Genomic DNA, 26,914 nt, shown 5'->3' with positions numbered 1-26,914 from the left:
GCCATGGCATATGGTTTAGATAATTTTCATGCTCATCAAAACGTTCAGTGACCACTCGTGCCCTGTGGATGGGGTCATTGTCATCCTGGAAGAGACCACTCCCATTACGATAGAAATGCTTCACCATAGGTTGACGGTGATCTCTCAGAATGGCTGTGTATTTATTGGCGTTTACCTTGCCCTTGAACGGGTTGAATGGACCTAAATCATGCCAGGAAAATGCACCCACACCATAACAGAGCCGCAAGAACCCTAATTTACTCACGTGTTTCCTTTATTTTGGCAGTTACCTGTTTTTACTATATTTGATAAAGAGAATAAAAACTTCACAAGTGAGCTAGAGCCATCGAGTCAGCACTATATACAACCTTTGGAAAGAATTATACAGAGTATAAGAAATATTTTATTTTACGAGGACAATCATTGAAAAAGACAGACAAACGATACACAGAACAACATTTACAATGTGGGGAGGTGATATATGCACGTGTGCAAACATAGAAAGTAAATACTATGATAAAAGCATGTTTGCGCCCTGTGATAAACTGCACTTGTGGGAAAAGCAACATGCTCCGGGAGTTTAGCCACTGCCCAGCATCTTAGTGGCCCGCTGGTTGGCTTCGTCAATCCTGGTCTTGTTAGAATCAGCCTGCAGAAGGAGAGAGAGAGAGAGAGAGAGAGAGAGAGAGAGAGAGAGAGAGAGAGAGAGAGAGAGAGAGAGAGAGAGAGAGAGAGAGAGAGAGAGAGAGAGAGAGAGATAGAGAGATACATTAGTTATTTGTGGTTCTGTTTGTTTTCTTTTGGAACATTTTGCAGATAATATATGTAGATAATGGCATTTTGAGATGTGAGGCTATTGAGTCTTGGTTGTCATGTGATGTCAACAAATATTTGAACAACAACTCCTAATAATAGCAGATAGAGAATAAAAGACAAATTGAGGACCAATAGAGGACCAATAGAGGACTAACACAGACGTGGACATCGATTAAGGCAGCCCCCCGCACCTCTCTGATTCAGAGGGGTTGGGTTAAATGCGGAAGACACATTTCGGTTGAATTAATTCAGTTGTACAACTGACTAGGTATCTCCTTTCCCTTCCTTTTCCCAATACAGGGCCAATAGAGGACCAATAGAGGACCAACACAGGGCCAATAGAGGACCAATAGAGGACCAATAGAGGACCAACACAGGGCCAATAGAGGACCAATAGAGAACCAATAGAGGACCAATAGAGGACCAATAGAGGACCAATACAGGGCCAATAGAGGACCAGTAGAGAACCAATAGAGGACCAATAGAGGACCAACACAGGGCCAATAGAAGACCAATAGAGAACCAATAGAGGGCCAATATAGGGCCAATGGAGGACCAATAGAGGACCAACAGCAGTACCTTCTCCATGATCCTGTCGATCTGGCGATTCTGGGTGTCGATCTCGTTGCCCATATCCAGAGCCATGTGACGCAGGTTACCGATGATGCCTCCCACCTGCTCCAAGTTCTCATCCATCTCATTTTCCCGGGCATCATCTGTTACCCTGTGGAAGAAACACAAACACACCTGGTTTAGAAACTGAATTTAGGCTTGCACGCATTCAAACAAACACGCAGTCATAAACGCTCGCGCACACACACACACACACACACACTCACATACACACACACACACACACAGTTGTTTTTCTATCCTTGTGGGGACATGAAATTCATTTCCATTCAATATCCTATTTTCCCTAACCCCTAAACCTAACCCTAACGCCTAACCCTAATTATAACGCTAATTGTAACCCTAACCCTAAACCTAACCCTTAAGCTTAAAATAGCTTTTGTCCTTGTGGGGGCTTGGGAAATGTCCTAACAAGGGAGAATTTTTGGGGACTTTTGGGGATTTCAGGTACCCACATTGATAGAAGAACAAGACCACACACTGCATATTGAATAATATAATTCATTAAGGTAGCCATACATATTTCACCTTTGATTTCTCCTCCTTTGGGGACCTTAGCCTCCTGCCAAAACAGCTGGCAAAACAACACCCTGTTTACCCTCTTAAAATCAGCCAACAAACCCTCTCCCCCCCGCCAAATCAGCAGATGGTACAGTGGCTTGCGAAAGTATTCACCCCCCTTGGCATTTTTCCTATTTTATTGCCTTACAACCTGGAATTAAAATAGATTTTTTGGGGGTTTGTATCATTTCATTCACACAACATGCCTACCACTTTGAAGATGCAAAGTCAATACAGCTGCAAGTTTCTTGGGGTATGTCTCTATAAGCTTGGCACATCTAGCCCCTGGGATTTCTGCCCATTCTTCAAGTCAAGGCAAAACTGCTCCAGCTCCTTCAAGTTGTATGGGTTCCGCTGGTGTACAGCAATCTTTAAGTCATACCACAGATTCTCGATTGGATTGAGAATTTAAATGTTTCCCCTTAAAACACTTGAGTGTTGCTTTAGCAGTATGCTTAGGGTCATTGTCCTGCTGGAAGGTGAACCTCTGTCCCAGTCTCAAATCTCTGGAAGACTGAAACAGGTTTCCCTCAAGAATTTCCCTGTATTTAGCGCCATCCATCATTCCTTCAATTCTGACCAGTTTCCCAGTCTCTGCAGATGAAAAACATCCCCACAGCATAATGCTGCCACCACCATGCTTCACTGTGGGGATGGTGTTCTCGGGGTGATGAGAGGTGTTGGGTTTGTGCCAGACGTAGCGTTTTCCTTGATGGCCAAAAAGCTCAATTTTAGTCTCATCTGACCAGAGTACCTTCTTCCATATGTTTGGGGAGTCTCCCACATGCCTTTTGGCAAACACCAAACGTGTTTGCTTATTTTTTCTTTAAGCAATGGCTTTTTTCTGGCCACTCTTCCGTAAAGCCCAGCTCTGTGGAGTGTACGGCTTAAAGTGGTCCTATGGACAGATACTCCAATCTCCGCTGGGGAACTTTACAGCTCCTTCAGGGTTATCTTTGTTCTCTTTGTTGCCTCTCTGATTAATGCCCTTCTTGCCTGGTCCATGGATTTTGGTGGGTGGCACTCTCTTGGCAGGTTTGTTGTGGTGCCATATTCTTTCCATTTTTTAATAATGGATTTAATGGTGCTCCGTGGGATGTTAAAATTTTCGGATATTTTTTTATAACCCAACCCTGATCTGTACTTCTCCACAACTTTGTCCCTGACCTGTTGGAGAGCTCCTTGGTCTTCTTGGTGCCGCTTGTGTCACACCCTGGCTCTGTGACTCTATATGTTGAGCCAGGGTGTGTTCATTCTATGTGTTCTGTTTCTTTGTTTGGGTGTTCTAGGTTGTCTGTTTCTATGTTTGCCTGTGTGACTCCCAATCAGAGGCAACGAGTGTCAGCTGTCGGCTGGTTGTCTCTGATTGGGAGCCATATTTAATCGGTATGTTTTCCCTTGGGTGTTGTGGGTTTTTGTTCCGTGTCGGTATTTGTTTACCGTGGACTTCACGAGTCGTGTTTTGTTTTGGTATACTTTAACTAATTAAAGTCATGTTTGTTTCACACGCTGCGCCTTGGTCTACTCACTCATACGACGATCGTGACAGAAAAACCCACCATACCAGGACCAAGCAGCGTGTCCAGGAACACACGCAGGAGGTGACTCTTGTGGATGTCCTCCTCGGTTGGGGGCAGATTACTGAGGAGGAGGCCGTCCGGTACCGGAAGGCGATAAAGGGGGAGACCCAGGCAGGAGAGGAGCAGCGGCGCCAAACGGGTCAACGTCGGATAGGCGAGAGGCAACCCCAAGAAATTTTTAGGGGGGGGCACACGGCATGGGCGACTGGGCAGCAGGAGGCTGCCACAGGGCGAAATGGGAGACGAGGAGAGAAGGCCACCGGGTTACGGGAGCCATTGGCGAGAGGAGGGAAGGAAGTTGTAGAGGCACGGCGAGAGGTACTGAGGTGTATTGCCAGTCCGGTCCGGCCCGTTCCTGATCCCCGTTTAAGGCCAGTGGTGTGTGTTCCCAGTACGGTCCGGCCTGTTCCTGCTCCACGCACCAAGCCTACGGTGTGCGTCGCCAGCCCTGCCCGGCCTGTCCCTGCTCCACGCACCAAGCCTGCGGTGTGCGTCGCCAGCCCTGTCCGGCCTGTCCCTGCTCCACGCACCAAGTCTACGGTGCGCGTCGCCAGCCCGGTCCGGCCTGTTCCTGCCACTCGCACCAAGTCTACGGTGCGCGTCGCCAGCCCGGCCCGGCCCGTTCCTGCCACTCGCACCAAGCCAGGGGTGCGAGTCGTCAGTCCGGCACAACCCGTGCCTGGGACATCGGTGCCAATTCAGGTACCGCTCTACTGCTCCACTAAGGAGCTGAAGCCTACCGCTCCTGCTACGTCCAGTCCAGCTCCAGCCAGCGGGGCCAGACCGGACCAGGGGCGCTATGGGGGGTTTGTTGGAGGGTGGTGGGCAAGCCCGAGCCGGAGCCGCCGCCGAGGAGGTATGCCCGCCCAGCCCTCCCCTGTTTTGCTTTAGTTGAGGCGCGGTCGCAGTCCGCGCCTTTAGGGGGGGGTACTGTCACACCCTCGCTCTGGGACTCTATATGTTGAGCCAGGGTGTGTTCATTCTATGTGTTCTGTTTCTTTGTTTGGGTGTTCTAGGTTGTCTGTTTCTATGTTTGCCTGTGTGACTCCCAATCAGAGGCAACGAGTGTCAGCTGTCGGCTGGTTGTCTCTGATTGGGAGCCATATTTAATCGGTATGTTTTCCCTTGGGTGTTGTGGGTTTTTGTTCCGTGTCGGTATTTGTTTACCGTGGACTTCACGAGTCGTGTTTTGTTTTGGTATACTTTAACTAATTAAAGTCATGTTTGTTTCACACGCTGCGCCTTGGTCTACTCACTCATACGACGATCGTGACAGCTTGCTTGGTGGTGCCCCTTGCTTAGTGGTATTGCAGACTCTGGGGCCTTTCAGAACAGGTGTATATATACTGAGATCATGTGACAGATCATGTGACACTTAGATTGCACACAGGTGGACTTTATTTAACTAATTATGTGACTTCTGAAGGTAATTGGTTTCACCAGATCTTATTTAGGGGCTTCAGAGCAAAGGGAGTGAATACATATGCAAGCACCACTTTTCCGTTATTTATTTTTTATAATTTTTTGAAACAAGTAATTTTTTTCATTGCACTTCACAAATTTGGACTATTTTCTTTATGTCTATTACATTACATGAAATACAAATCAAAATCCATATAAATTACAGGTTGTAATGCAACAAAATAGGAAAAAACGGCAAGGGTGATGAACACTTTTGCAAGGCACTGTAACTACTGCCCCCCACCCCTGTCCTCCCTACTTGCAAACACACCTTTATATCTGCATTATGGACATTGTTCCTGACCGCCACCATTATCTCTTTACCACCCTCTCCCTATCTCCATACCTGCAGATATTCTGCCTCCCATCAAACTCTTCTTTCCCTACAGCTCCCCCAAACCGAAACAACTGGATATCCCTGCCCCCTACTTTAACCACCAACCCACCCGGTCCCTCCACGGCCCCCTCCCTCACCTGCGAATGAATCCTCCACTGATGGCCATCTGTTCGCGTTCATCCACCACACGGGCAGGCTGACTGGCTACCACCCCATCCTGGTTGTTCCCCCAAGCCTTGCTGCCTCCACTCTTCATCCTGGGGTGGACCAAGGAAGAGGAGGGTGAGGCTTAATCACTACTAGATATATTATCTATCAGGTGTAGTTGTATCATCATGCATTAATCCGCCACATAGAAATATGAGAAACAGGTCGAAGACTAGAGACTAACCAAGCAAAGCAGAGAGAGCAGGCATGGGTTTGATCATTTTGTGCCACCCTCCCCCACACGCCCCCAAGCATTCCTTCATAGTGAAATGCCCCCCCCACAATGGTATCTCCCAGGTTGCATCTGAAATGGCACCCTATTCCCAAAACACATCAACTGCTTTTGGGAATAGGGTGGCATTTAAGATGCAGCCTCAGTGTGACTATATGTGACAGAGAACAGAGAGACAAGGGTTTGGCAGACAGACAACATGGAGTAACAGGACTGTACTGCCACATCGTTTGGGGAAGAACTGCAAAAGACAACAAACCTGAGGGACATAACAGAACGTAACCCCCTACTGAAGAGTACGCTTCTTTTTTAATATCAAGTATCTTTCTCACGTTGTGAATCTATCTAGTAAACATAGGATATCAGGTAGCGTTAAAGGGATACTTCGGGATGTTGGCAATGAAGCTCTTTATCTACTTCCCCAGAGTCAGATGATCTCATGGATACCATTTGTATGTCTCTGCATCCAGTATGAAGGAAGTTAGAGGTAGTTTTGCGAGCCAATGCTAACAAGCATTAGCGCAATGACAGGATGTCTATGGTATCTACTAGGATGCTAGTAGTTATCATATACTTCCCGAGTGGCGCAGTGGTCTAAGGCACTGCATCGCAGTGCTAGCTGTGCCACTAGAGATCCTGGTTTGAATCCAGGCTCTGTCGTAGCCAGCCGCGACCGGAAGACCTATGGGGCGGTGCACAATTGGCCCAGGGTAGGGGAGGGAATGGCCAGGAGGGATGTAGAGCATGGCGTTTGCAACACCTGGGTTGTGGGTTTGATTCCCATGGGGGGCCAGTATGAAAAATAATGTATTCGCTCACTAACTGTAAGTCGCTCTGGATAAGAGTGTCTGCTAAATGATGTACATTTAATGGTACTATCACTAGTTAGCAATTGCGCTAATGCTAGTTAGCAACTTCCTTCAAACTGCACGCAGAGGCATAAAAATGGTATCCACGAGTTGATATGACTCTGGGGAAGTAGATGAAGAGCTTCTTTGCTAAAATCCGGAAGTATCCCTTTAAGGTCGATCAGTGAACAGTGCATTATTAAAGCCATTTTAGTCAGATGACAAAATGTTGTCTTCCTCTATTTCAGGGGGTAAATAATATGTATGCTATACCTGTAGCGCCTTGAGTGCGAGAAATGCCCATTATAAATCAAATGTAATATTATTATTAGTAGCAGTACTTACAAATATTGCAGATTAACCAAGATGATTTTAAAACTAATTATATAGCTGTATCTATATTTGTTATGTACTCTGTCTGACAGAGATCTAAACATGACAGGGATCCTCTATGGTGGCTAAGGAGGCCCTGGGTGAGTCTATGCTTCAGGCTCCTTTTAATTAGTCTATAAGTACACTGCAGTAGTCAAGATATTAACCACCATCACAAACGGTCTGTCTGTGTGAAATGTATGTCATACACACTTTTGTATGCAATTATTAATTTTTGATAACATGGAGCATGAGAGGACCCTGAGTTATCATGTCTGTCTTTACTTCTCTTTCTTTCCTCTCCCTAAAACCATGTCTGGCTTTCCTCTAAGTAACCAAATGGCTTGGTTGGATTAAGCCTTTCAGTAACCTCGGAGCCCGGGGATGGTAGATATTTCTTGTTTTATCAAACGATAGAGAAGATGGCTGATTCTGAGCCCGCCCACTGAGCTCGTATTTATAGAAATGGACTGAGGCGATGATTACAGAGACCACTGTGGTAAACACACACAGTCAGGCACACTGGTTAACTCTGCTCTGCTCCTACATTCACTCGACTCAGTTATGTTATACAATTTGTTTTACAAGCAACAGTTAGGTTATCCAATTCTTTCAACATGACATTTGCAACTTTCTCTATCACTCTCTCGTTTTATAAGGTACAAATGTGTTTTTTTGTGAGAAACTCCCAAGTCCCTGATCAGAATTAACCTGTTTTGGTAACACATACCGTATACCCTCCATCGACTTAGAACTCTATCTATTTGGATATGATGTAAATCAGACAACAAGAGAGACATCTAATCAGTGTTAACTCTTTTGAGCCACAGGCTGATAAAAAATGTAAGCTCAATTTCATATGATTGGATGTGGAATGAGAAAAAAGAGACCTACAGCACAGGCTAAATCCAGTGTCTTGTCTCCAGTATAGATCTATAGATCTAGAATGTAGCCCTTGGTTTCAGTCATCAGGCGATCTTGCCTACAGTATATATGATCTGGCTGACCTAGATCTGAGCTGCTTCCCTGGGGCTGCATGGGAAGAAGGCAGCACACAGTTACCACAGTGCTCTGTGGGAGTGGTGGTAGGCTACTGCATAGGCAACACAGCGTGGTATCCACTCGTTTTTAGAATAATCATTTTGTTTTAGCAGCCTATTTTAACCTGTTTGTCTCTCTCTCTTCCTATACAGTACAAGCACTTTGAGGTTTTTCTGTATGAAGTGCATAAATATGAACGTTATTTTATGTTTATTATAATTACCATCATTACTGATTATCCCTTATTCTCAATTTTCCAGTTGCTTCAATAATAGTGGCAAATTAATCTGAGGACCCAATTATATGACCAATAACAGGAGTTCATCATGAACATCAGCATCATTTTTTCATCATGTGTACCATTACTATGAGTTGCATTTTCAGCATGCATGGCATTCAAGGGACATGCTCTCCAGTCATTCCAGTCAGTAGTCATTCGTGGGTTGGGTGTGCAGCGTTCACAGTGGCAGGGAGAGAGACAGAGGTCTGTCTGCGTGACGTGCAACTACTGATCTATTCTACAGATCTCAGGTTATTTGGGTGTCTGACCATGTTGTATTTACATGCAGATGAGGAAAAGTGACAAGCAGTCCTGGAATCTTATAGTGGCTTAGATAGTAACTATAGTGGCTTTGATAGTCTGGCAAGAGTAGGAAGGAGAATGGTGCTGTTCTATATACTCGGACTGTTATGTAAGCGTGCTGACGATACGTTCGCTTGGATGAGAAGGGCACTTGGAGAAGGGTACTTCAAGAAGGGAACTTAGAATATGGTGCTTGGAGAAGGGTGCTTGGAGAAGCCCCTGCTGATGAGTTTTGGCCTGGTCTAAGTGGAGGAGAGTTTGGTTTGCGGATGGATAGGAGTCAAGACTTTTGGTGGGTTGGTGTGTTCTGGGGCCATAGAAAGCATGTCCTGGCATTAAAAGTTAGGGACGGCAAGTGTTTGGACATTTGTGGGCAGTATTCAGCTTGGCTATTATGCTGTTGAAGGGAACTCAGATATACTCTACATGCTGTATAAGCTAACAGTGCATTGTTAAGGGGTTGAAACCTCCATACACTGTTCTCCCACCCTGGTTGAGTGTTGGCTGTGACAGATGGGCCTGTGGGGAGCTCCCAAGCCAAGTCTGCGGATTCCGCAAAATATTCTGGGATATGTCTGGAGGCCTGTCCGGAGAATTACCAGAGCGAGACCCATGAAGACCTGAGGCTCCTGTCAGTCACCACTGTCTGTGTGCGTGCGTGTGTGTGTATGTGTGTACAGAACGTGTGCGTGACAGCATGTCTTGTGTGTATGTGCGCACATACAGTGGGGAAAAAAAGTATTTAGTCAGCCACCAATTGTGCAAGTTCTCCCACTTAAAATGATGAGAGAGGCCTGTAATTTTCATTATAGGTACACGGATCAGTCGTCCTGGTCCCTTTGCAGAAAAACAGCCCCAAAGCATGAAGTTTCCACCCCCATGCTTCACAGTAGGTATGGTGTTCTTTGGATGCAACTCAGCATTCTTTGTCCTCCAAACACGATGAGTTGAGTTTTTACCAAAAAGTTCTATTTTGGTTTCATCTGACCATATGACATTCTCCCAAACTTCAGACGGGCCTGGACATGTACTGGCTTAAGCAGGGGGACACGTCTGGCAATGCAGGATTTGAGTCCCTGGCGGAGTAGTGTGTTACTGATGGTAGGCTTTGTTACTTTGGTCCCAGCTCTCTGCAGGTCATTCACTAGGTCCCCCCCGTGTGGTTCTGGGATTTTTGCTCACCGTTCTTGTGATCATTTTGACCCCACGGGGTGAGATCTTGCGTGGAGCCTCAGATCGAGGGAGATTATCAGTGGTCTTGTATGTCTTCCATTTCCTAATAATTGCTCACACAGTTGATTTCTTCAAACCAAGCTGCTTACCTATTGCAGATTCAGTCTTCCCAGCCTGGTGCAGGTCTACAATTTTGTTTCTGGTGTCCTTTGACAGCTCTTTGGTCTTGACCATAGTGGAGTTTGGAGTGTGACTGTTTGAGGTTGTGGACAGGTGTCTTTTATACTGATAACAAGTTCAAACAGGTGCCATTAATACAGGTAACGAGTGGAGGACAGAGGAGCCTCTTAAAGAAGTTGTTACAGGTCTGTGAGAGCCAGAAATCTTGCTTGTTTGTAGGTGACCAAATACTTATTTTCCACCATAATTTGCAAAAAAATTCATTAAAAATCCTACAATGTGATTTTCTGGATTTTATTTTCTCAATTTGTCTGTCATAGTTGACGTGTACCTATGATGAAAATGACAGGTCTCTCTCATCTTTTTAAGTGGGAGAACTTGCACAATTGGTGGCTGACTAAATACTTTTTATCCCAACTGTATGTGTGAGTGTGTGTGTGAACATGTCTTATGCCATCATGCCCCTCTTGGTTCTGGCTGAGCCATTGAGCGTGGAGGTCAGAGGATTGATGGGAGGAGTCAGCATGGTTAGAGCTGGAGCAGACTAGCGCACTACTGGCCACTATGACGTCACTTCTACCTTGGTTTTAATGGCAGGCAGGCAGGCAGGCAGGCAAGCAGCACCTACTTGTTACATGGACAGGAGCAAAGACCACAGAATTTTCCTAGATCGTTCAAATTCTTTTCTGCATCCTTCATGTCCTTATTGATTTGGTCCATTCCTTCTTCGATGCGCTCCAGTTGCTCTGATTAAACACAAGTAATTTATCCCCCACAGAACGAAGCACGTGAGAAGAAAAGGAAAGGAAAGAAAGAAAGGAAGGAAGGAAGGAAGGAAGGAAGGAAGGAAGGAGGAGAGAAGACAAAGAAGAGAAGACAACAGATTCAGACACTCACTGTGACGAAAAGGGAAAAAACTGGACGCCACCACATAGTGAAGAACCTTTGGGCTCGTTGGGTCAGTACCTACTTGTTACAGGGACATATGAAAAGGCCACAGCATTTCCCTAAATCTTTTAAAGTTTTTTCGGCCTCCTTCATGTCTTGGTTGATATGGTTCATGCCATCTTCAACACGATCGAGTTGTTCTGGTCAGGACAAAGGGATGACAGCAGTGGAATGAACTTTATTGACTATTTGACAGAAATATATGAGTCATGAGCAGCACTGAGCTGTGTACAGTATGATATCATCTATATGAGTTTCATTGAGTGCATGTATCAGTACACTGGTAGAATATGTGATGGATCTTTACGCCAGAGAGTACTGGGTACTGAATAAAGTTAAGACTGAGACAGTCAGTTTCAATATATTCTTTTGAATTTCATTTGACAGAAGCCTTTTAGTGTTAAAAAGTATGCAACAAATATATTAGTGGTTTATTAATCATTGGCTAAGGGGAAACAATTACAATTCTAAAGATATCATCAAAGGTTTGCCATGGCTGTAGCATCATGGAAACCTGGGGCAAATCTGAAATCCTACCGATCCTATACTACAGTACCATTCCCCTAGGAGATGAGCCGTTCATGGGCAGTGTGGTCATTGGGGCAAGGCATGGACATGGTGAAGGGAGCTGGATGGGCCTTATTGGTGTGGTGTGGGGCAGGGTTGGGGTCAATTCAGTTATCAATACAGTAAATTCAGCAGAAAGTGTATCATGAATTAAAATGGACAATGTTTTGTGTGAGGATTTTTCAACTTATAAATTGCATTTCAATTAATTCCCCGCAATGAATTAATTGAAAACTAAATTCACCTTAACCCTGGTGTGGGAGGGGATTAATGCTACTGGGTGGGTAGGTGGGTGGACGGACGTATGAATTATGTGCAGTATGTGTTATAGTAAATTGAGGTTGGAAAGTAGAGTAGAGTAGGTCCGGAATGCAGTAAAGGCTAAGCCCATTGATAATGTCCACCTTTGTAAAATCCCTGGCGTGCTTTTATACACACATACTGTAGAAACAATTCAGTCATGTGACCTTTACTTGAACAGTGGAGAATAAGAAGAACGTCAGATTAAAATAAGGTAATGTTGAACGGGTGTTTTTTTCACTCTATCAAAATAATCAATTTCTTTGCTAGTGGAACATTCATTCACAAACCCTATATTTTTCTTCCCACTTTTAATTTAATTTAATTCTGTGATTAATTCATGCCTTGTGCATCAGTCCAGGCTTCTCCACTACGGCACCGTCATTAAGCGGAAGTCAGAGAGCAGCTAAACAGGTTTACACCTCAGCGTCCAGCCAGCCGTCTAAATTGGCTTTGTGGAGGCAACGCTGGACATATGGACTGCGGAGGGGGAGGGATGAGTGGATAGAGAGATGATAGCGGGATGAGCAGATGACAGTGAGAGTGTTATTAAGGTCCTCAGACAGGGGTATTTCCCCAAGAGGCACTGATCACTGCAGTCTCACCAGCCAATCAGAAGGCTGGATTGAGGCTAATGCCTTCCGGCAAGACAATTATGTCCTCTAATCAATCCCTCCAAGCAAAACAAACCAGTGTTAATGCCAATTAGCTTCACCTGAACCAGGGTTTAGGCCCTGTTATTATAAATAACATTTGTTATTGGTCAATATCAGGTGTAAATCATGTCTATATTCTTTGTGTGCGTTATAGAGTACATAACAAGACTATAAGGAATGTGGATAACACAGTGGTCCTTTAGTGCAGTACAGTATGTGGTAGCCCTTTCCTGCAGTCAATGACCAAAAGCGCCCTCTTTGGCCTCATGAGTGGAATGGTATTAATATTTTTCATAATTTAATCATTAATAAAGATGTCTTCTTTTTTTTTTTTTGGGGGGGGGGGTCAAAATCTGGTGTTTCTATGTCAAACAGTTTTGTCATATTTCAGTCTTCTGTGATGTATATTAAGTGTAATATTGGGATGCAAACTCAAAATGTAATACATTTCAACTCTATATCTGACATGGTACAGGTGTCGTCTTCTTTTAAGCCCATAACCATGTATGAAAATATATGCACTCACTAACTGTAAGTCGCTCTGGATAAGAGCGTCTGCTAAATGACAAAAATGTGAAAAATGTAAATATACTGTTGTTTCAAAGTAGATTTGTTTAAGACTACCAAGAATCACTCTGTGTGACCCTGATTTAGCCCACTGCAGTAAAAGGTTAAACAAGTTTACTTGTCCTAAATGTGTCCGTGCATCTACTACTGTGTTTGTAAACTGCATTTAACCAGGGATGATACAAAAGTGTGTTAAATTGTTAGTGTGTAAATCCATGGGAGAAGGAGGGGGAATTTTGTCGTTACCAGCTAAATCGATCGTTTGTTTACTTCCCCCACTTTGAGCTATAACCTGTTTCATCACTACATCTTTGATATGCTGACCTGCTTGCTTTTGGGTTGGTAGCCTTTTAGGGACAAGCCTCCACGACTGGGAGAGGTGACCCAAATGATGGATAAGTGGGCTTCTCTAATTCAACTTTTGGCACAGAAATGTAAACAAGATTTAAACATAGGGTGGTTGTTGGGGTGTTTGGCCTGAGAATGGCCCAATGATCCTTGCATTTGAATGTTCAATGTGTCCTTGTTGTCTTTGGGGTACGAAAGTACCGAAAGAAAAACTGTTAGCAAAACCAAAGAAAAGATGTTAGCAAAATCAAAGAATATAAGTTACGGAAAGCAAAGTATTTAAGTTAGCGAAAGCAAAGTATTGAAGTTAGCGAAACCAAGGTAAGGAAGTTAGCGAGCCAAATAAAAGCTGTTTAGCTCACCAAGAAAATGCAGTTGGCAAACAAAACTAAAAGTTAGAAAACAAAGAAAAATAATAATTGTTAGCTTGTTTTTCAGCTTTCAAACGAATTGTTGACCTTGACCAGAGGAAATCATAATAAAGCACGCATTAAGGAAGAAATAAAAATGTATGAAAATCATTGTTTCGAGGGGGAGATGGAGAAAAAAAGTTTTGTTAGGAATTGGCACTTAATGGATACGAGCAATTGCACAGCAAACAATTCAACCATCAAGAATATCTCTGTTCGTTTACATGGGTATCTAAAATATAACTATATGAGTGTTTTTGTACCTTCATCCATATATCTGTCTATTTCAATGTACAAAGCACTTGAAAATAACTCAAGTTGAAATATAAAGTCGAATCTGTCATTCTAGCTAACTACTTCAAAGCATGCACTATTAAGTTATTCATAGCAAAACATCAGATGCAAGGCGGGGCACGAAGTCCCATTGGTTTTCCCTTCTAGAAGACATCCAACACTTACCTCCTTGCTCGTCCAACATAACCAAAGTCCTGATACCAGCATCTTTACTCTACTCCCCAACAACCGTGGAGAAGAGAGGTGAAGAAGGAAGGGATGAATGGAAGGAAATAAAGAGAGAGAGAGGGGTGTGATCAGTAAGAGAGTATATAGAAGCCATATAGATTGGAGATTAGAGGGCAAGGCAACATGATAGAAAAACAGGATGACGTCATCAGAAAGAAACACTTCAAGCTTTAGACAAAGTTAGACCGAGGTCTTGCGATTTGCTTGACTAAAAAAATCTCACAATAGGAGTAACATTGTCCGAATCGCAACAGTCTGAGAATATTAGCATATTTGTATAGTTTCTGATGTGATTTTAGGATGGATTTGCTTGACCCCTCGGTGTTACGGTTTGGTGATTAATGTTATAGGTGTTTATGTTTAATGTTGTAGATGTAGAGGGAACATGTTACCGTGCTGTGATAGAAAGTGGCGTATATTCATTAGAGTCAGAGGTTAAAGGTCAGGGTAAATTATCCCTTTGGTATGACACATTGCAAATAGCTCCCAGTGGGATACATAAAGTTTAGCTGACATACAAATACATTATTTTTTTTTAATCTTAAAGGAAAAGCTTTACATCAGACTGAAATCTGATAATAATGCCTATTTCGGGGGTTTAAGCCTAATAGTTTAAGCCTTTTTTTTCGTACAGTAGCCTATGTACTGCTGCTATTCGATATGGATGCAAGATCATTTCCAGATCTTTGTTGGCTTTCACCAATCCCAGCAGTGAATTAACGTACACTTGGAGACCTTGGGGTTCTGAAACGACATGAATAGCCAGCCAACACTAACCCTGTTACTAATCGATTGGGTTTAGATACAGATACAGTATCAACCTCTGGCCAGTGTGCAAGGTGGCAAAGGCTAACAAAACAAAACCATCCTGATATCCTAGAGACTTTATTTTCTTTCTGCTGTTTTTCAATTCTTGCCTGACTAAGAAACATGGCACCTGGTGTGGAGATAGGCAGCATAAATAAGCCTCCTCTCTCCCTTGCAGTTTACAAGGAAGAGAGCATCAACGTTTGGGGGCGAGCAATTAGCAGCGCATAAATATTTTTTAACATTTTTATCTAGAGCCCCAGGTAGCCTAGGGGATTCGAACAAGCAACCTTTTGGTTACTGGCCCAACAATCTTAACCCCTAGGCTACCTGTCACCCTATAATTTCTTCTGTAAATTAGCATTCCGGTTCCCAGAGAAATCCCAAAGTAGTTCAAATGACTCTCAGGGGTCTCCTTGGAATAATCAAATACGATCCCCATACTGCACTGCACTGAACCCCTCAGCTCTGCTCTACACTACCACCTTATGCAAACCATATAGATGGAGATAGATACACCTTGATTCCATCATTATGTATTTGGAAATGCCGTTGCTTGTTTATTTGTATGAAAAATAAAATGTTCTCACTTATTTCTTATGATGATAGAGTGAGAGAGACAATAACTATAATCAAATAGAATCTGTGCTCTGGCCCAGTGGGGTGATACACTCTTATTGCTGAACAATTATGACACATAATCATCTGATTAATCATAGCAGTCTGACTAATGTTTCCCTCTCTTCCTCTCTCTCACATGCTCTATAGCTCCCTCTCTCCACTATCCTTCTTTTTCTCCTCTTTCGTCTTCCCTTTCGTCAGACAGCCCCTCCCTCTATCTTCACCCACACTCGTCTGTTTGTCACGGCCGAGGTGCTGGTATCTTTCTCTCCATCTCTTCCTCTCTCTACACTTCTCTCCCTCTCTCCCTCTCTTCCTCCAGTGTCAGGGAGGCGCTGTGCTGTTTGGTGAGATATCTGAACTGATGATCAATATGACCTTGAGATATGCAACACTGGACTGTCATCAGAGACATCATGGCCCTTCCCCAACAGCTGTCAACGCTCTCTCTCTCTCTCTCTCTGTCTCTCTCTCTCTCTCTCCTCTGATTTCTCTCATATGATTTCTCTCTTCTGATCGCTCTCTCTCTCTCCAGTCTTCCTACCAAGATAACATTTCAACTCTCAACAGTGTTCATTGAACACCTTATTAGTGGGCCTCATACGTACACTGTGAAAGTTCTACATTTAACACTCTCCGAGTTAAATGTGCACCAGTGAATATGCTGTGCCAGGCAGATGTGTACATGTGAGAACACACAGTGTCTTACCCATGTCAATACCATGCACTGTTCTGAGGCAGATACAGCACACTGAGAGCTGTGACACAGCTTGCATTGTATTCTGGCTTGGCGTTGTGAACACTATAAGTATGAATGGTGTCTTACCTCTTCCACCAGCTGTAGCATACGACGAGTGCTCTCGAGCGACTGTGGACAGAAAGGAGAAGAAACGTTCGATTTGGAAAGCATCAGAAGACATGACAGATATGAGTGGAGATAGAGATGTAGGTTCACAAAGCTCCATTTGGTCTAGACATCACTCCCTATGTTTGGGAAATGGAATTGCCTGGAATTGGGACGTAGACACTGGAATCGATTACCAATACAATCAACATGATACTACAATCAACATGATATTCATTTGCAAAGCGAATAAATTATCTGTAATTTCATACATATTTCATTAATTTGAAAATTATAATATAATGTGTATCAGTAGGTTGAATTAACCATCATGGCAAACATAGAACTCTGATGTAGCTACCCGCAAAAGGGAGTCAGTCAGTTATAAGATATGGTTTCTTTAGAGGCACAGAAACCATCACAACTATACTGTGGAAAAAATACATTTCAAGATTTGGAAGTATTAATGAACTTGTACTGTAAATGTATTTTAATTCAAATAAGATTTAAAAAAATAATGCTTCTAATTTTTTGTATCATTCAAAGCGATAAAACCCTGTCTTTAAATAACTGCATAAACTCTGCTTTGATGGCTTAGGATCAATTTCCCAGCCCCCTTCTCAACCTCTCCAATTGATGACCAGCTGGCCAGCTAGTGAGCAAGCAAACGATAGCGACATGTTCCAATTTTCTCTCTAAATAGAGTGCATTAAGCGTGTGGCTGTGAGGCTCTGGCTGTCCTGAGGCTGTGGGGTGGCTGCAGCCTGGATCGGCTCTGTGAGGCAGCTCACTGCACTGCTGAGCCCCTGGGAGAGGGGAGAGGAGAGGGGAGAGTGGGGAGACACAGCCCGGGCACACAGCCTGAGCCTCAACTCTGTAACGTTTACAGTAGCCTCTCCTCTCCTCCTACCAAAATACAAACTTTTCAAATACTCGAGGTAGTCGAATATACACTACCGTTCAAAAGTCTAAGGTCACTTTGAAATGTCCTTGTTTTCCAAGAAAACATACATGAAATGAGTTTGAATTGGAAATATAGGAAAATGCATAGGAAATGTAGTCATTGACAAGGTTAGAAATAATGATTTTTAATCTAAATAATCATTGTGTCCTTCAAACTTTGCTTTCATCAAAGAATCCTCCATTTGCAGCAATTACAGCCTTGCAGACCTTTGGCATTCTAGTTGTCAATTTGTTGAGGTAATCTGAAGAGATTTCACCCCATGCTTCCTGAAACACCTCCCACAAGTTGGATTGACTTGATGGGCACTTCTTACGTACCATAGGGTCAAGCTGCTCCCACAACAGCTCAATAGGGTTGAGATCCGGTGACTGTGCTGGCCACTCCATTATAGACAGAATACCAGCTGACTGCTTCTTCCCTAAATAGTTATTGCATAGTTTGGAGCTGTACTTTGGGTCATTGTCCTGTTGTAGGAGGAAATTGGCTCCAATCAAGCACCGTCCACAGGGTATGGCATGGCGTTGCAAAATGGAGTGATAGCCTTCCTTCTTCAAGATCCCTTTTACCCTGTATAAATCTCCCACCTTACCACCACCAAAGCACCCACAGACCATCACATGGCCTCCACCATGCTTGACAGATGGCATCAAGCACTCCTCCAGCATCTTTTAATTTGGTCTGCGTCTCACAAATGTTCTTCTTTGTGATCCGAACACCTCAAACTTCTATTTGTCTGTCCATAACACTTTTTTCCAATCTTCCTCTGTCCAGTGTCTGTGTTCTTTTGCCCATCTTAATCTTTTCTTTTTATTGGCCAGTCTGAGATATGGCTTTTTCTTTGCAACTCTACCTAGAAGGTCAGCATCCCGGAGTTGCCTCTTCACTGTTGACGTTGAAACTGGTGTTTTGCGGGTAATATTAAATGAAGCTGCCAGTTGAGGACCTGTGAGGCGTCTGTTTCTCAAATTAGACACTCTAATGTATTTGTCCTCTTGCTCAGTTGTGCACCGGGGCCTCCCACTCCTCTTTCTATTCTGGTTAGAGCCAGTTTGCGCTGTTCTGTGAAGGGAGTAGTACACAACGTTGTACGAGATCTTCAGTTTTTTGGCAATTTCTCGCATGGAATAGCCTTCATTTCTCAGAACAAGAATAGACTGACAAGTTTCAGAAGAAAGTTCTTTGTTTCTGGCCATTTTGATTATGTAATCGAACCCACAATTGCTGATTAAACTAAATAATGGCGCCGGAGAAGATGGCTGCCAATTTACAGCCTTCTAACCAATTCTACTATTATGTGTGTTTTTTGGCGTTATTTGTAATTTATTCTGTACATAATGTTTCTGCCACCGTCTGTTATGACCAAAAAGAGCTTCTGGATATCAGGACAGCGATTACTCACCTCGTATTGGACAAAGATTCTTTCTTCAACTCAAGGAAACTATTTTCTTTAATATTCAAATACAGGTCTCAGAAAACCAAATAATATTTGAAAGTATTTTGAATACCTCTCAGAAAACCAAATATTTGAAGGTATTTGAATATATGCAAGTTATAAAACAATATATACAGTGTCAGTCAAAAGTTTGGACACACCTACTCATTCAAGGGTTTTTCTTTATTTTTACTATTTTCTACATTGTAGAATAATAGTGAAGACATTAAAACTATGAAATAACACATATGGAATCATGAAGTAACCAAAAAAGTGTTAAACAAATCAAAACATATTTTATATTTGAGATTCTTCAAACAGCCACCCTTTGCCTTGATGACAGCTTTGCACACTCTTGGCATTCTCTCAACCAGCTTCATGAGATAGTCACCTGGAATTCATTTCAATTAACAGGTGTGACTTCTTAAAAGGTCATTTGTGGAATTTCTTTCCTTCTTAATGCATTTGAGCCAATCAGTATATCAAATCAAATCAAATCAAATCAAATTTTATTCGTCACATACACGTGTTTAGCAGATGTTATAGCGGGTGTATTACTAACAAGTAATATCTAACAATTTCACAACATATACCTAATACACACAAAACTAGTAAGGAATGGAATTTAAGAAAATACAGTGGGGAAAAAAAGTATTTAGTCAGCCACCAATTGTGCACGTTCTCCCACTTAAAAATATGAGAGAGGCCTGTAATTTTCATCATAGGTACACGTCAACTATGACAGAGAAAATGAGGGGAAAAAATCCAGAAATTCACATTGTAGGATTTTTAATGAATTTATTTGCAAATTATGGTGGAAAATAAGTATTTGGTCAATAACAAAAGTTTCTTAATACTTTGTTATATACCCTTTGTTGGCAATGACACAGGTCAAACGTTTTCTGTAAGTCTTCACAAGGTTTTCACACACTGTTGCTGGTATTTTGGCCCATTCCTCCATGCAGATCTCCTCTAGAGCAGTGATGTTTTGGGGCTGTCGCTGGGCAACACAGACTTTCAACTCCCTCCAAAGATTTTCTATGGGGTTGAGATCTGGAGACTGGCTAGGCCACTCCAGGACCTTGAAATGCTTCTTACGAAGCCACTCCTTCGTTGCCCGGGCGGTGTGTTTGGGATCATTGTCATGTTGAAAGACCCAGCCACGTTTCATCTTCAATGCCCTTGCTGATGGAAGGAGGGTTTCACTCAAAATCTCACGATACATGGCCCCATTCATTCTTTCCTTTACACGGATCAGTCGTCCTGGTCCCTTTGCAGAAAAACAGCCCCAAAGCATGATGTTTCCAACCCCATGCTTCACAGTAGGTATGGTGTTCTTTGGCTGCAACTCAGCATTCTTTGTCCTCCAAACATGACGAGTTGAGTTTTTACCAAAAAGTTATATTTTGGTTTCATCTGACCATATGACATTCTCCCAATCCTCTTCTGGATCATCCAAATGCACTTCAGACGGGCCTGGACATGTACTGGCTTAAGCAGGGGGACACGTCTCGCACTGCAGGATTTGAGTCCCTGGCGGCGTAGTGTGTTACTGATGGTTGGCTTTGTTACTTTGGTCCCAGCTCTCAGCAGGTCATTCACTAGGTCCCCCCCGTGTGGTTCTGGGATTTTGCTCACCGTTCTTGTGATCATTTTGACCCCACGGGGTGAGATCTTGCATGGAGCCCCAGATCGAGGGAGATTATCAGTGGTCTTGTATGTCTTCCATTTCCTAATAATTGCTCCCACAGTTGATTTCTTCAAACCAAGCTGCTTACCTGTTGCAGATTCAGTCTTCCCAGCCTGGTGCAGGTCTACAATTTTGTTTTTGGTGTCCTTTGACAGCTCTTTGGTCTTGGCCATTGTGAAGTTTGGAGTGTGACTGTTTGAGGTTGTGGACAGGTGTCTTTTATACTGATAACAAGTTCAAACAGGTGCCATTAATACAGGTAACGAGTGGAGGACAGAGGAGCCTCTTAAAGAAGAAGTTACAGGTCTGTGAGAGCCAGAAATCTTGCTTGTTTGTAGGTGACCAAATACTTATTTTCCACCATAATTTGCAAATAAATTCATTAAAAATCCTACAATGGGATTTTCTGGATTTTTTTTTCTCAATTTGTCTGTCATAGTTGACGTGTACCTATGATGAAAATTACAGGCCTCTCTCATCTTTTTAAGTGGGAGAACTTGCACAATTGGTGGCTGACTAAATACTTTTTTGCCCCACTGTATACATATATGGACAAGCAATGACAGAGCGGCATGGACTAAAATACAGTATAATATTATAGAATAGAATGCAGTATATACATGAGATGAGTAGTGCAAGATATGCAAACATTATTAAAGTGACTGTTAATATTATTGAAGTGACAGAAGATAGCCCTATTTGGTGAAAGACCAAGTCCATATTATGGCAAGAACAGCTCAAATAAGCAAAGAGAAATGACAGTCCATCATTACTTTAAGACATAAAGGTCAGTCAATACGGAACATTTCAAGAACTTTGAAAGTTTCTTCAAGTGCAGTCGCAAAAACCATCGAGCGCTACGATGAAACTGGCTCTCATGAGGACCGCCACAGGAATGGAAGACCCAGAGTTACCTCTGCTGCAGAGGATAAGTTCATTAGAGTTATCAGCCTCAGAAATTGCAGCCCAAATAAATGCTTTACAGAGTTCAAGTCACAGACACATCTCAACATCAACTGTTCAGAGGGGACTGTGTGAATCAGGCCTTCATGGTCGAATTGCTGCAAAGAAACCACTATTAAAGGACACCAATAAGAAGAAGAGACTTGCTTGGGCCAAGAAACACGAGCAATGGACATTAGACCGGTGGAAATGTGTCCTTTGGTCTGGAGTCCAAATTGGAGACTTTTGGTTCCAACTTTGTGAGACGCGGTGTGGGTGAACGGATGATCATGTGTAGTTCCCACCGTAAAGCATGGAGGAGGAGGTGTTACGGTGTGGGGGTGCTTTGCTGGTGACACTGTCTGTGATTTATTTAGAATTCAAGGCACACTTAACCAGCATGGCTACCACAGCATTCTGCAGCAATACGCCATCCCATCTGGTTTGGGCTTAGTGGGACTATCATTTGTTTTTCAACAGGACAATGACCCAACACACCTCCAGGCTGTGTAAGGGCTATTTTACCAAGAAGGAGAGTGATGGAGTGCTGCATCAGATGACCTGGCCTCCACAATCTCCCGATCTCAACCCTATTGAGATGGTTTGGGATGAGTCGGACCGCAGAGTGAAGGAAAAGCAGCCAACAAGTGCTCATCATATGTGGGAACTCCTTCAAGACTGTTGGAAAAGCATTCCAGGTGAAGCTGGTTGAGAGAATGCCAAGAGTGTGCAAAGCTGTCATCAAGGCAAAGGGTGGCTATTTGAAGAATCTCAAATATAAAACATATTTTGATTTGTTTAATACTTGTTTGGTTACTACTTGATTCCATATGTATTAGTTCATAGTTTTGATGTCTTCACTATTATGTAGAAAATAGTACAAAAGAAAGAAAAACCCTGGAATGAGTAGGTGTGTCCAAACTTTTGACTGGTACTGTATAAAATTTATGCCAAATATGTGATGAAGAACCAAAAACTACAACAGTTAGTTGAATTAGTCTAAATGTATGATCATAAGCAGATGGTTTGGAGGCATCTTAGATATGAATCTTAATATAGCCTATAGCCTATAATGTAATACATGAGGGACATGGAATCATCTCAATGTTAGAGTAGACCACTTTTGCAGCTTCAAAATAACTAACAAATCATATTTAAAACTATAATTATCCCAGGTCTGGCACACACACAAACTAACTAACACTCATCCACACACACACACAAACTAACATTTATCCACACACACACGTGCAAGCACACACACACACACACACACACACACACACACACACACAAACAAACACTTATCCACACACACACAAACTAACACTTATCCACACATACACACACCCGCATGCAAGCACACACACACGCACACTTCACGATTACTTAAGACCGGATGCAGTTGGACCCTCCCTCCACCTGACACACAGACTCTGTTATCGCACAGTCAGTGCCGGGAGCTGTGAGCCCGAGGCTGGGGCCAACAGCATGTTACTGTACCCTCCCTGTGCGTCTGCCCTGCTAGTCCTCTACAGGAGCTGGCTGCTGCTGCCAGGAGGAAGTCATCTAGTGGGCTATCCTATGGCAATGTGTGATACTGTCAAATGTATTCGGAAAAAAACATGCTCAGACATTTTAGGTGGAAGAAGGATTTGACTGGATCTGTTTTTGTTGATTTTATGTCAAGAGGAGAGTGAGGAATTCATATATCATAAATTTGATAGCTAAAACACACAGATGCTTTTATTTTAAGCTCTTTTCAGATGATTTTTAAGTGTAGTTGCATATGCCTCAATTTTGATGATTTTCTGTGTAGGCTTGAGTGTCTCTCAGGTGTCTAAAAATCTGTGGTAAACAGTAGCATGGGTTGGGGCTGTGCTGCTCACCTCATCTCCGAGCTGGTCGGCGCGTTGCTGCATATCCGACAGCTCATTGCGCATGTCCAAGTCTTCAGCCATGGCTACTGGCTGTGCGGGGTGGAGCTGGTTTCCAACGGGGAAGAGTAGGTTCTAATGGGAGGCCGGGGATAGGCTAGAGGAGGAAGGGAGATACAAAACAACAGCCATTAGCATGCTAAGCTAAATAATATCCTTTAGCACAATAAGCTTAGCAACAGTCTTTAGCACTGTAAGCTAAACAATAGTCTTTAGTCTGCTAAGCTAACTGACGTAATTTAGCCTGCTATGCTAAGCAACCGCCTTTAGCATGCTAAGGTAAGCTAAACAAGTATGTTCCCTGAGCGAAGGCTACATTTCAGTGTCCATACTAGAATACCACAAAATACATGAGTGTACAAAACATAAGGAACACCTTTGTAATATTGAGTTGCACCCCCTTTTGCCCTCAGAACAGCCTCAATTTTTTGGGGCATGGACTCTACAAGGTGTCGAAAGAGTTTCACAGGGATGCTGGCCCATGTTGACTCCAATACTTCCCACAGTTGTGTCAAGTTGTCTGGCTGTCCTTTGGGTGGTGGACCATTCTTGATACACATGGGAAGTTGTTGAGCGTAAAAAACCCAGCTGCGTTGCAGTTCTTGACACACTCAAACCAGTGCACCTGGCACCTACTACCATACCCCGTTCAAAGGCACTTACTTTTGTCTTGCCCATTCACCCTCTGAATGGCACACATACACAATCCATTTCTCAATTATTTCAAGGCTTAAAAATCCTTCTTTAACCTGTCTCCTCCCCTTCATCTACACTGATTGAAGTGGATTTAATACTGTAAGGTATCATAGCTTGAAGTGGATTTAATAAGGGATCATAGCTTTCACCTGGATTCACCTGGTCAGTCTATGTCATGGAAAAGTTTGTACATTCAGTGAATATTGCTTCAGTGCACTGCTAGTGCGAATATTTCAGTCTTTTTGGGAAGGGTGCAACATCATGGATCTTTATGAGATGTGTTTTTGCCCAATGTCACAGTAATTTACTGTGAATCTACCCAGTTTTTGCCCCCAAAACAAATATGTTTTGTTTGATCTCATAAGCGTTGTCTCTATTTTCTTGGATCTCAAGTGAACAAATGGCAGTCTCTTTCCAGCTGCACTTAGAACCCAGTATAATAGAGGATTAGTGACTGCAACTGCGTTTGTTCCACTCAATGAAAGGGAAGCGGAGCCATTGATGTTTGCAGAAGCATGGCAGTCTTAGAGAGTCGTGTCGATTGAATAGTGTGGATTAGCTAGCTAGCACACCAGACATAAACAGCCTGCTGTAAGCCTGTCCTATGTTCTCCTGTAGACAAGCATCATGAGAGGTTCAATCACACACTAGACAGGGGTTTGATCCTTCCTCAGCAGCACCCACCCACATTAACTAAGGGAATGATCACATTAATTGATTAACTTGCTGTAGCTCAGTTGGTAGAGCATGGCTCTTGCAATGCCAGGATAGTGGGTTTGATTCCCAGGATCACCCATATGTTAAAAATGTATGCGTGCAAGTCATTTTGGAAAATAGTCAGCTAAATGGCATATAATATATAATACAAAATAAGTGCAATCATAATGGTATGCCAGCAGCATATCTCACTGCTAGCTTGCCTCTGTGGGATGAAGGGTGGTCCCTGAATGGGAAACCAGATGCTGCCGAAAGTGGTGTTGGAGGGCCAGTAGGGGGCACTCTTCCCTCTGGTCTAAGGAGAGCCCAATACCCCAGGGCAGTGAAGGGGACATTGCCCTGCGTAGGGTGCAGTCTTTCGGATGGGATGTTAAACGGGCGTACTGACTCTCTGTTGTCATTGTAAATCCCACGGCACTTATCGTAAGAGTAGGGGTGATAAATCTGGTCCTATTCCATCATGGCCACCTAATCATCCCCCTCATTCCTAATTGGCATATATCACTCCTCACCTCTCCACCTGATACAGATATAGGATCTTAATTTGAGCTAGTTTGAAACAGCAGGAAAATAATCCTACAGCAAATGTACGTTTTTCGTAAGGGAAAATCAAGTCTGAAATTCCAAAGTGAAAATTACAAACCTCAGAAACCTTTTTAAACCTCAAACACACTACAAGTTTAAAATGTCCTGCATTGCAGGAAAGTCCTCCCTCAACAGGCTGATCAAATTAAGATCCTACATCTGTAGCTGATGTGTGGTGAGCGTTTAGGCACAAAATGGTCGGCGTGCATCACCCAGGTGGGTGCCGCACATTGGTGGTCGATGAGGTGAGTTTCCCCCTACTTTGTAAAGTGCTTTGTGTATCTCAGTTGGTAGATAAGCGCTATATACTGTAAATCCAACCAATTATGCCACAACATATTGGTAGTTAATTTGAGACAGTTTGCTACAGCAGGAAAATAATCCTGAAGCAACAGGAAATTTGGATTATAATAGGGGTTGATCCATTTTTGGTAAGGGAAAATCAAGTCTGAAATTTCAAAGTGGAATTTACAAACTTCAGAAGCCTTTTTAAAGGTCTAATGCAGCCATTTTGATCTCAATATCAAGTCATTTCTGGGTAACAATTAAATACATTACTGTGATTGTTTTCAATTAAAATTGTCAAAAATAAACAAAAATAGATTCTTAGCAAAAAGCAATTTCTCAAGCAAAGATTTAGCTAGGACTCTCTGGGAGTGGGGAGGGGAAAACTGAAAACTAGCTGGTATTGGCAAAGAGGCTTGGAACTCTCTTGGTCTATTAGCTAATTTACCCCCTGGTGATGTCACCAGGAAAGCCAAACTCCATCTGACCAAAACAGGCTGAAACTTCCGAACAGTCTTTTTTTAAACAGCTCTTACACTAAAAGGGCATTTTCATAATTTTCACAATTTCACAGTATTATTCCAACCTCATAAGGTGGATATATATATATATAACACAGAACATACATGTTTTTGACAGCACTGGGCTTTTAAACCTCAAATGTACAAGTTTTACATTTCCTGAATTGCAGGAAAGTTCTTCTGCAACAGGGTGATCAAATTAAGATCCTACATCTGTACCCTTCACAGGTTCCGTTGATTACTATAATATATCATCTCTGCAAGGGTAACCTAACAACAATAAAATATTCACCAAAGTGAGAGTCAATGTTAAAGATGTGTATTAGTGTACAATATTGTGTGTCAGAGAGTGTATCATTGTTCGTGACTAAGGAGTGAGGAGGGCATCTATAGATGTAGATCCTTAATTTGAGATAGTTTGCTACAGCAGGAAAATAATTATACAGCAACAGGAAATGTGAATTATTATGTGGATTACAATTAATGGACATTTTTGTAGGAGTTGATACATTTTTTGTTAGGGCAAATCAA

At 42.8% G+C, this 26,914-nt stretch overlaps 1 protein-coding gene across 2 annotated transcripts; it reads right to left on the bottom strand.

The window, feature by feature from the left end:
* Nucleotides 1-23,672, bottom strand: snap25a (synaptosome associated protein 25a). Of its 2 annotated transcripts, none has more exons than XM_045211354.1 (7): nt 23,532-23,672; nt 16,597-16,638; nt 14,280-14,328; nt 10,995-11,112; nt 5,526-5,645; nt 1,396-1,540; nt 1-649 (listed from the first exon to the last, which is right to left on the bottom strand). In XM_045211354.1, the coding sequence occupies exons 1-7, from the start codon at nt 23,601-23,603 to the stop codon at nt 581-583; spliced, it is 615 nt and encodes a 204-aa protein (XP_045067289.1). In that variant the 5' UTR covers nt 23,604-23,672; the 3' UTR covers nt 1-580. The 2 variants fall into 2 exon arrangements, with proteins under 2 accessions (XP_045067289.1, XP_045067288.1); XM_045211353.1 differs by lacking the exon at nt 10,995-11,112 and adding an exon at nt 10,653-10,770.
* Nucleotides 23,673-26,914: the final 3,242 nt, after the last annotated feature.

The sequence above is a fragment of the Coregonus clupeaformis genome, chromosome 36 (assembly GCF_020615455.1).
Source record: "Coregonus clupeaformis isolate EN_2021a chromosome 36, ASM2061545v1, whole genome shotgun sequence".
NCBI classification, from domain to species: Eukaryota; Metazoa; Chordata; class Actinopteri; order Salmoniformes; family Salmonidae; genus Coregonus; species Coregonus clupeaformis.
The sequence above is the reverse complement of the archived record's forward strand: the minus strand, read 5'-3'. Positions and strand labels throughout refer to the sequence as shown.